Source organism: Strix aluco, chromosome 20, assembly GCF_031877795.1.
Source record: "Strix aluco isolate bStrAlu1 chromosome 20, bStrAlu1.hap1, whole genome shotgun sequence".
In the NCBI taxonomy this organism is placed as follows: Eukaryota; Metazoa; Chordata; class Aves; order Strigiformes; family Strigidae; genus Strix; species Strix aluco.
The window spans coordinates 9,412,323-9,421,116 of record NC_133950.1 but is presented as its reverse complement, the minus strand read 5'-3'; the positions used below and the strand labels follow the sequence as shown (position 1 = coordinate 9,421,116).

The 8,794-nt window shown below is 56.8% G+C and overlaps 1 protein-coding gene across 1 annotated transcript; it reads left to right on the top strand.

The window, feature by feature from the left end:
* Positions 1 to 878: 878 nt before the first annotated feature.
* CDK9 (cyclin dependent kinase 9) lies at positions 879 to 8,173 on the top strand. Its single transcript, XM_074846008.1, has 7 exons — positions 879 to 1,007; positions 1,566 to 1,647; positions 2,452 to 2,542; positions 4,398 to 4,564; positions 4,760 to 4,931; positions 5,008 to 5,156; positions 6,379 to 8,173. The coding sequence occupies exons 1-7, from the start codon at positions 916 to 918 to the stop codon at positions 6,742 to 6,744; spliced, it is 1,119 nt and encodes a 372-aa protein (XP_074702109.1). The 5' UTR covers positions 879 to 915; the 3' UTR covers positions 6,745 to 8,173.
* The last annotated feature ends 621 nt before the right edge of the window (positions 8,174 to 8,794 follow it).

Below are 8,794 nucleotides of genomic sequence, written 5' to 3'. Positions count from 1 at the left end.
GTCCACCGTGCACTTTTGGGGTTCAGTCCCTGCCCTCATCGGGCCCCATGGAGTGACAGCACGATGGCATCACTGCCACCTTGGGGTGCCCCATAGGACTGTCTCTTTGCAGGACAAGGTGGCCTGGGCCTGGCAGGGATCCGGGGTCCTTGTTGTCCCCCATTCCCAGGGGGCACCTGGTGGTTCCCGTGGCCAGGATGCCAGCAGCCATCTCTGCTACTGCTCTGGCCTTGGCTCCCTGTGCTCCCTGCCTTGGGGAGCAGTTTCAAACACCCCCAAACCAAGCTGTTTGTTCTGCACCCAAACACGAGCATTGCTGGGGGGTGGTGTCCCCCGACGGGCACATGTCTGTCGGCAGGACAGGAACTTGGGGTCCCCCCGGGGCCACGCTGTGGTGTCCTCCTGCCCCGGCCATGGGGTCCCTGTGCCACAGCCCCTGGGTGCAGGTGCAGCACAAAGCCAGGGAGCAGAAATGCTGTTGAATGCCTGATGGGGGACATGGTGACATGCTTTAGGGCCACCAGCACCAGAGGTTGCTCGGTGCCCTGGGCCGTGTGGAGGGATGTGGGTGACAGCGGGAGGGGGCACAGGGCTGCTTCCTTGAGGATGCCGGTGCATGGACACGGGCATGGGCGCACTCTGGGGGGGCTCACGGCGGGGCGAGGGGCCGGCCGCGGCAGCGGAGGGGTGGTGGCGGCGGCGGCAGCGGCAAGAACAGCCCAGCCGAGCACCCCGGGAGAGTGACAGGCGGTGACAACATGGCCGCCGCCGCCGGACTACAAGTCCCAGGAGGCCTCGCGGGGCGGCGTCAGGGCCGCGGCGCGTGACGGAAGGGGCGAGGAAATACGCGGAAGGGGCGGGGCAACCGCGACGGAAGGGGCGTGGCGCGGTGCTGTGGCAACGGCGGCGGCCGCGATGGCCAAGCAGTACGACATGGTGGAGTGTCCCTTCTGTGACGAGGTCTCCAAGTACGAGAAGCTCGCCAAGATCGGGCAGGGAACCTTCGGGTGAGCGTCCCGTCGGCCCCGGCCCGGCCCGCGCCCGGCCCCGGCCCTCCCCAGCCTTCCTCGGCCTACCCCGCCCTACCCCGCCCTCGGGCCTGCTGCCCGCGCCCGGCCCTCTCAGTCCCGCGGCCCGCCCGCCCCAGGCCTGAGGGCCCCTTGCTTGGGTGTCCTTTCCCCAGTCACCCCTCTGGCCCCAGGGAACCAGCCTGGCCCCTGAGCCCTCTTATTTCCCCTCTCCCCGAGGCCGCGCTTTGTCCCAGGTTCTGGCAAAGAAGAGTGTAGCCTGGAGACAGGCGAGGCAGCGACCTGTAGCTTTACCTAAAAGGTGCAACGCTGCCCAAAATCCTTGTGGGGCTGTGGGACCTCTGGACTCTGGGTTGGCTCAGCCAGTTCTGAGGGCCTTTGGTGCAACAGGGATGTGGCTGGGTCGGATGGTGGCACGGCACAGAGCTGTCTGTGTGGTGCTCTAGTGTGTCTTGCTTGGTCTTGTCCCTGGTCAGGAGCATCTGGCTCCTTCCCTTCTTCCTTGTGCTGCTCATAGATTTCTTTCTGTTTTTACAGGGAAGTTTTCAAAGCCAAACATCGTCAGACAGGCAAGAAGGTAGCGCTAAAGAAAGTGTTGATGGAAAATGAGAAGGAGGGGGTAAGTGTGGCTGGGCTGCGTTTGGGAAGGCCTGGATTGTGGGGTTCGTAGGTGAAAGTTAATCTTTTGGATGGCAGAGATGTGTTTTCACTCTGTTCTTCAAGAATATTTACTGCTATAATGTGCCAGATCTTGAACCTGTAAGGGTGTGAACAGAATCCCAGCCCCGTGGCCTTTTTCCTCTCCTACTGATACTGTGATAATGTTGGGTCTTGTGGTTGCCCTGCCAAGGTGTATCACCTTCTTGGCTGCAAAAGCACGTGGCAGCAGTGTGGTGCAGTAGCTGTGTGGTGACTGGGCCCACACATTCCTCCTCCTGTGCGAAACCCCGTCAGCGCTGGCACAGGGCTCCACACTGGCTGCTGTTTGTGGAAGAAAAAGCACATGCCCAGGGGTGTGCAGAGATGGGGCAAGCTAGGGAGAGAATTAACAGCTTAAACAGCACGGGCAGCAGCTGAGGAGTCCACTCTGCAGCTTGAGCTGGGCTGTACCATGTCCTGTTACGAACGTGCCCGGTGAGGAGAGGAGGGAGAGGTGTCTGCGTGCCCGTCTCAGCACCACGCAAACACCTCTGTCTCGTGGCAAGAGTCTCCCTCACCAGTGGTGCTCTGATGATGAAAAAATTTTGCAATCCTGGTGTTGGTGTTCTATTTTAAAGCTCTGATTGCCCTTCAGTGACTTGTCGCAGTGCTGCTCAAGCAGGTTCCCTGCCAAGCTACTGTGGTCATATCTCTCCTGTTCTCTAGGCAGGGGTGGCCTGGTCTCCTGCGCCCCTGATCCCTGTCCTCTCTTTCTCCTTTCCAGTTCCCCATCACAGCCTTGCGAGAGATTAAAATCCTCCAGCTGCTCAAACATGAGAACGTGGTGAACCTCATAGAAATCTGCAGGACCAAAGGTAGCTTGCGGGGGTCTCCCTTGCGCTGGCTGTCAGCTTTTTTCAGCTGTCCCTTGCCGCTGAGCAGGCTGGTGTTTTGTGCTGGGAGTGGGGTCCTCTAGCTGAGCACGGGCCCATGGTATGGGGTGACTGTACGCTCATCTTGGAAAACAGTTTCTAAATGAGTTAGGACGTTGCTGCAGCTTGGCTGGAAAAAGCTGTTGTCAGTCCTGCTAGGATATGGCTGTGCTGTGACGGTAAATGCTGCCTGTGTGGGAAAACTCCTGTCTGAGAGGTTTTAAATAAACCAGCACTGGAGAGATATTGAAGCAGAGGGTTCCCAGCCTGGAGCTGATGTCGTGGCCATGCACAGCCCTTTCCCTGTCAGGAGCTGGAGCCGTCCCTCTCGGCTGGTGTATTATGGTTCGTGGCAGCTCCAAGCTCAGTTGGAGACTTGCTCTGTGTCTCTTTCTGTGGGTGACAGTAACTGCTCCCGACATGAGGGCTGGGTCTCTGCATGGGGCGGTTCTGAGCTGCTCTTCCACCTCCTCACTTGCACCTCGCGCAGCGTGCCGCTGCTGCGTGACTGATATGCTCAGTGCACCTGGCCGGGCTCTGTTTCCAGTGAAACTGCTTTAAAACATCTGCTAGTTTTTGTATATCGTTCTCTTATATGGATTTGTACTGGAAAAATACTTTTGAATGTGACAGCGGATGTTAAAGCCTGCCATTCTCTAGTCAGTCATTTCAGTTAAATAAAAATGAAAGTGGCAGGTGACTGGTGATGATATTTTTAAAAATATCAAGTCCAGTCGCTGAACTGGTAGAAGTCTCTGGCCTAGAACCGGTCTGAACGGGTACAAATAGAAACACTGAGAACAAGTTAACTTTTAATTCATTGTGTGATTAAACAAGTTGTGATGATTGCGTGTCTGGCATACCTAAGGTAAATATTTTTTAGACATGTTGATTGTTTGTGTTTTGTTTGAATTCCAGTTTTCATCCAAATCTACCTTGACCTCAGTTTCCAGTAGAGTGGAAATGTTGCATTTGCTGTTCTCAAACTTTAAGCTTTTCTCTTTTTACGTGGGAAAGGCACAGCAGAGGCTGTGTAAGGAACTGCAAACCTGGTCTAGCAGGCACCCTCCTGGCTGGCAGAGGAGAGGGGTGTGTTTCTGTGGGGGCTGAGCTCAGCCCTCATTTTCTGGTTGGAGTTGCTGATCAGCAGGTTTTGCTGATTACAGATGATGAAAATCAGCCTTTTTAATAATGTTTTGCATGTGTGCTCTAGGAACAAGATTGAAATCGATTGCTTCATTTGAGGTTTCCTGTTATTGACTTTAAATTGCTATGGGAGTTGGAGCTTTAAATCGCTTTGATCCAGATCAGTCCATTTTCATAGATGCTGTTTGAGGTTGTAGAAAACCTCACTTTCTAATGTTATATTAGACAGATTTTCTGTTTCTGCATTTTTCCTGGGGCTGTCTTTGTGGGTACCTCCTCTATCGCTGATGCAATCAGTGATTGTGCTTGGCTGGCAGCTAGTGGTACGTGCACCTACCAGCCACAGCTTGCAGGGAGGAAACCCCACGGCCGTTATGTGCACAGAATAACACAAAATGAACCTTTCAAAGATTTTCATGCCCTTTCCTTGACATTCACTACTCCGATCCTCATCCCGTGTTCTTCCCTTGCTGGTTGTGCTGTCTTAGTGCCTCTTTATGAAGATCTTGAAGCCTGTGGGCTGTCTCTGGTTCTTGTGCCCTGAGGTTTTGTCTAGTGAGCGTTGTACGAGCAGCAGGGTGGCTGGAGTCAGGAGGAGCTGTGACGGGTTTGCGGGTCCCTCGCTGACAGTCCCTCCTTGCCTCTCCCATAGCCTCTCCGTACAACCGCTGCAAGGGCAGCATCTACCTTGTGTTTGACTTCTGCGAGCATGACCTGGCTGGCCTTCTCAGCAATGCTCACGTCAAGTTCACGCTCTCAGAGATCAAGAAAGTTATGCAGATGCTACTGAATGGACTTTACTACATCCACAGGAACAAGGTAATGGGCCAGATCTGTGCTGAGCCCTCAGGTCCTCCTGCTGCCTGTGGCCTTGTGAGGAGCAGGTGTCTTAGCGCAGGCTGGGGGGAAGCCCTTCCTTGTCCTCCACCTCCGGAGTCTGAGTGCCCTGCTGGCACCAGGTGCCCAAGGAGAGTACCTTAATGGCTTAACCTGTTGATGTTTGTCCTTGTACAGATCTTGCATCGAGACATGAAAGCTGCGAATGTCTTGATCACACGGGACGGAGTCCTGAAGCTTGCGGACTTTGGGCTAGCTCGAGCTTTCAGCCTGGCTAAGAACAGCCAGCCGAACCGCTACACCAACCGGGTGGTGACTCTGTGGTATCGGCCGCCAGAGCTGCTCCTAGGTACGAGGTGATGGGCTCTGCCGGCTTCTCTGCCTTTCTCGTTCCCCCGGGTGACTAACACGGCATCTCCGTTTAGGGGAGCGGGACTACGGTCCCCCCATTGACCTCTGGGGCGGAGGCTGCATCATGGCAGAGATGTGGACCCGGAGCCCCATCATGCAGGGGAACACAGAGCAGCACCAGCTCACCCTCATCAGCCAGCTCTGCGGATCCATCACACCGGAGGTGAGGGTGGGAGCATGGGCAAGCTGTGGAGGGCAGCAGGAGAGAGGTGCGAAGCGGTGGTGTGGGCAGGGAGCGGGACCGGGTGCTCCTGGGCCTCTTCCCTGCCCTGGTCACAGGTGCTGCGTGCTCCCAGCACTGGAGTGTGCCCGCTGCTGGCAGGGAGGCTGGGGAACCTCCTGCAAATAAATGCTCTTTGCCTCCTGGGAGCCGAGCGCACAGGGGGATGCTGCGCTTTCCTTGCTGCTCTGGCGTTACTTGTGTTCCAACCTCCTAAACGTAAGAGGGTGAACTTGGCCTTCCAGATCTCCTTTGGGAAGGGCGAGTCGTGTCGTTGTTTTTGAGCACAGAGAGCATGCTGGCTGTTGCGAGTGTGAAAGAACAGAATGTTATGTGTAGGAATCTGTTCTATCCTGTGTTTGGGGGTTGTCTCTCAGATAAACACCTTCTGAATTTCTGCTTAAAGAAGGGTGGGGTTTTTTATGTTTTGTGTTGAGAGATTTGTCTCGGGTGCTTTGCACTGGTCACCTTGAAAAGCCTCTTTAATTTGGGCTTGTGATTCGTGGCATCAGCTCAGCCCTGCTGTGAGCACTCAGCCCTTTCTCAACTCCTCATTTTAACGGCAGCTTGTCCTGCCCTCTCGTGGGGGATGGAGCCGAGGGATCTCTTGGCCAGGGCTGTAATCTGCTGCAGGGTGTTGTGCAGGCACCTCGGGAGGCCTGATGCCTCAGTTACATACATTATATGCATACATTGAAGGCGCTTTCTTTTGCATGTAAATACCTGCTGTGGTCTCTCCCACATCAGGGTTGACATAAGTGCTGGTGATTGCAGCAGGCTTTGCTTTCTAAGGATAATAGGTACTACATACATCCAGGTTGTTATTTAGCAATAAGTTTTGTCGCTTTACCTTTCTGGATGTTATTGCTGGCATGAGCCGTGCTCTCTGGTAGCTCTTTTGTGGAAGAACCAGAAATCCTGAAGCATCCTGCGTGCTGTTCGACAGCAGGAGGACTCTGTTCTGACTTGTCCGTGTGTCTCCAGGCTTTAGTGCACCCTTTAGTACCTCCCTCATACTGTGGGAACAAGGTCTGCTGGCTTGGAGGTTATAAAATAGTATTGTTCTCTTGGCAGACCTCGCCCTGGTTTGCCTGAGGGTGTTAGCAGCAAAAATGGCTTGTCCTCTCTGTAACTATTTCTTCCCAACTTTCCTGCCCCTTCCCAGGTTTGGCCGAACGTAGATAAATACGAGCTGTACCAGAAGCTGGATCTCCCCAAGGGCCAGAAGCGCAAGGTGAAGGATCGCCTGAAAGCCTATGTCAAAGACCCCTACGCACTCGACCTCATCGACAAGTTGCTGGTGCTGGACCCTGCCCAGCGAATCGACAGTGACGACGCGCTGAACCACGACTTCTTCTGGTCAGACCCCATGCCTTCGGACCTCAAAAACATGCTGTCCACCCACAACCAGTCCATGTTTGAGTACCTGGCCCCACCGCGCAGAAGGGGTGGGCACATGCCCCAGCAGCCGGCGAACCAGGGCAGGAACCCGGCTGCCACCAACCAGACTGAATTCGACAGGGTGTTTTGAGCGGGGGCTTCCCCAGCAGGGTCCCGGCTGGGCTACTCTGCAGGTTGCATTAAGCGGGGAATGTTCTGGCGGGGTCTTTCTGTCTGGGAAGGGACTTTTCTTCAAGGCGAAGTGCCTGCTGGCTTTAACCAAGCTCTGCCGTCTCCTCTCCTCGTGCAGCAGCTCAGCCACCATGGAGCTGTGGGACTGGGGAGGTGATGCCTGCGAGCCCAGGGTTGTTTCCCTGCTGCTCTGGCACTGAGCCTGTGTCCCCCCTGCAACAGTCTGTGCTGGTTACGTTAGTCTTGTGGATCAATTGTTATGGACCTGGTGATGGAGAAAGCGGCTCTGTCAGTGCTGGGACTCTTGGCAAACGGTGCTGTGACTGGCAGGACTGGGAGTAGCTGCCCTGGACACGACATACCCTTTGAACTCCAAACCATTGATGTAGGACAAGGCGGATGCTTCTGAGTAACGCGGCGATGTCCTGGGGAAGGCAGAGTCACTCTACACAGCCTGACTACCTCTTAGTAGAGCTTGGGCTCTAGCCTAGAAAGGGGCTTACTGGGAAAACCAGAGGGGTGGCCGGCAGAGCTGATGGCTCTGGACAGCCAGGATTTACAGTGGGAATCTGGTAACAGTGTGCAGCGTCCATACTTTCTTCCTTACAAACTGCAATTAGGAGTCTTGTCGGGCACGCCCAGCCTGCTGCGGGCCTTCCCTGTAGCGCTGGCCGCGGTGGGAGTTTGGACAGGGAAGGGAGCTGTGAGTGCTGGGCTCAGCCCGAGACCTGCCGTCCTGCTGTCCACAGGGCCTGCATGACAGCGTGGCTGTGCTGGGAGTGCTGTGCTGGGAGCAGGGTGGCTCTTCAAACGCTCGCGTGCCCTCTGTTCTGTCCTGGACCTCTTGGTGTGAGTCTAGAGCAAGTCCGCTGCCTTCCCTGGGTGCAGCCACCAGCCCGATGTGCCGTGACGGCGGGCGCACGCCTTCTGCCGGAGCTTGGGAGCGACTCGTACGGGGCGAGTGCTCCTTCACAGCCCGCTGCAGCGGAGCCGCTCGCCGAACACTTTGTCTTCCGTGGCTGGCAGCTGCGGCTGGCCGTCCTCGGGGAGCCCCATGGAGCCCGAGACTTTCAAACAAATAACGTGTACGAGACGCAGCGGGTGATAACCTTTGGCGTTTGATAGGTTGTCCGTTAACTAGGCTAATGGCAAAAGCCACGTCGGTAGCATAAGGTCTCAGGGGAGGAAGCGGTGGTGAGCAGGGGCTGTTCTCAGGACAAAAAGTGAGGATGATGAAGGACGTGTACAAGGTAAAACTCTCTTGGTGCGGGGCTCTGAAGCAGTGCCTGGCTGGGGGGACGTGGCTTCTTGGGTAAAAATGAAGCTGGTTGTAAGCAATAAGCCAGATGACTTCTGCCGGTTGTGAATAAACACGGTCCTTTCCCCGACGGCTGGTTTTAGCCTTGTGTCACTTTTTTGCCTAAACGGAGAAAGCACCTGGAGTGCTGTAACACAGCACTTCTGTCATCCCGGGGACAGACGCCCAGCTTGCCCTTGGGACACGGTGACTCCCGTGCCGCTGCTCCCCTCCCGGGGGGTGCCCGGCGCTGCCCCTGTGCCTGTAACGGGGCGGACAGTCGGAGCAATTAGTGCTGCGGTGGGTTAAGGCGGCAGGATCAGCAGAGGGGGCGGGGGGGGGGGGCAGCTCCGCTGGCACCGGCTGAGGGGGATGCTGCCTGGCTGGGCCCCGGAGAGGGGCGGGGGGGGCCCCGGTGTTGGGCTCTGGGAGGCCCGGGCCGCAGAGCTGTGTCCTGCTCAGCTGGAGGAACGTCTGGCCGGGGGGGGGCTCGGTGCTACGCCCTGCGCCGGCACCTCGCCCGAAGGGGCGGCCAGAGGCGGGGGGTCTCCCCCTCACCCCGTCTCGGGGGGAGGAAGGGTCCCCGCCGGCCGCCCTCTCCCTCGCTGCCCCTCGCAAAGATGGCGCCCCCCTGCGACGTGGCGGCGCACTGCCCTTTTCAAAGATGGCGGCGGGCAGCGGGTGGCGGGTGGCGGGGAGGGGGCGGGCCGGT

Coding starts and splice junctions, on each gene's coding strand:
- CDK9 (XM_074846008.1), top strand. CDS start 916: ATGGCCAAGCAGTACGACATGGTGGAGTGTCCCTTCTGTGACGAGGTC. Junction 1,648..2,451: donor TGGAAAATGAGAAGGAGGGG/GTAAGTGTGGCT, acceptor TCTCCTTTCCAG/TTCCCCATCACAGCCTTGCG. Junction 5,157..6,378: donor GCGGATCCATCACACCGGAG/GTGAGGGTGGGA, acceptor GCCCCTTCCCAG/GTTTGGCCGAACGTAGATAA.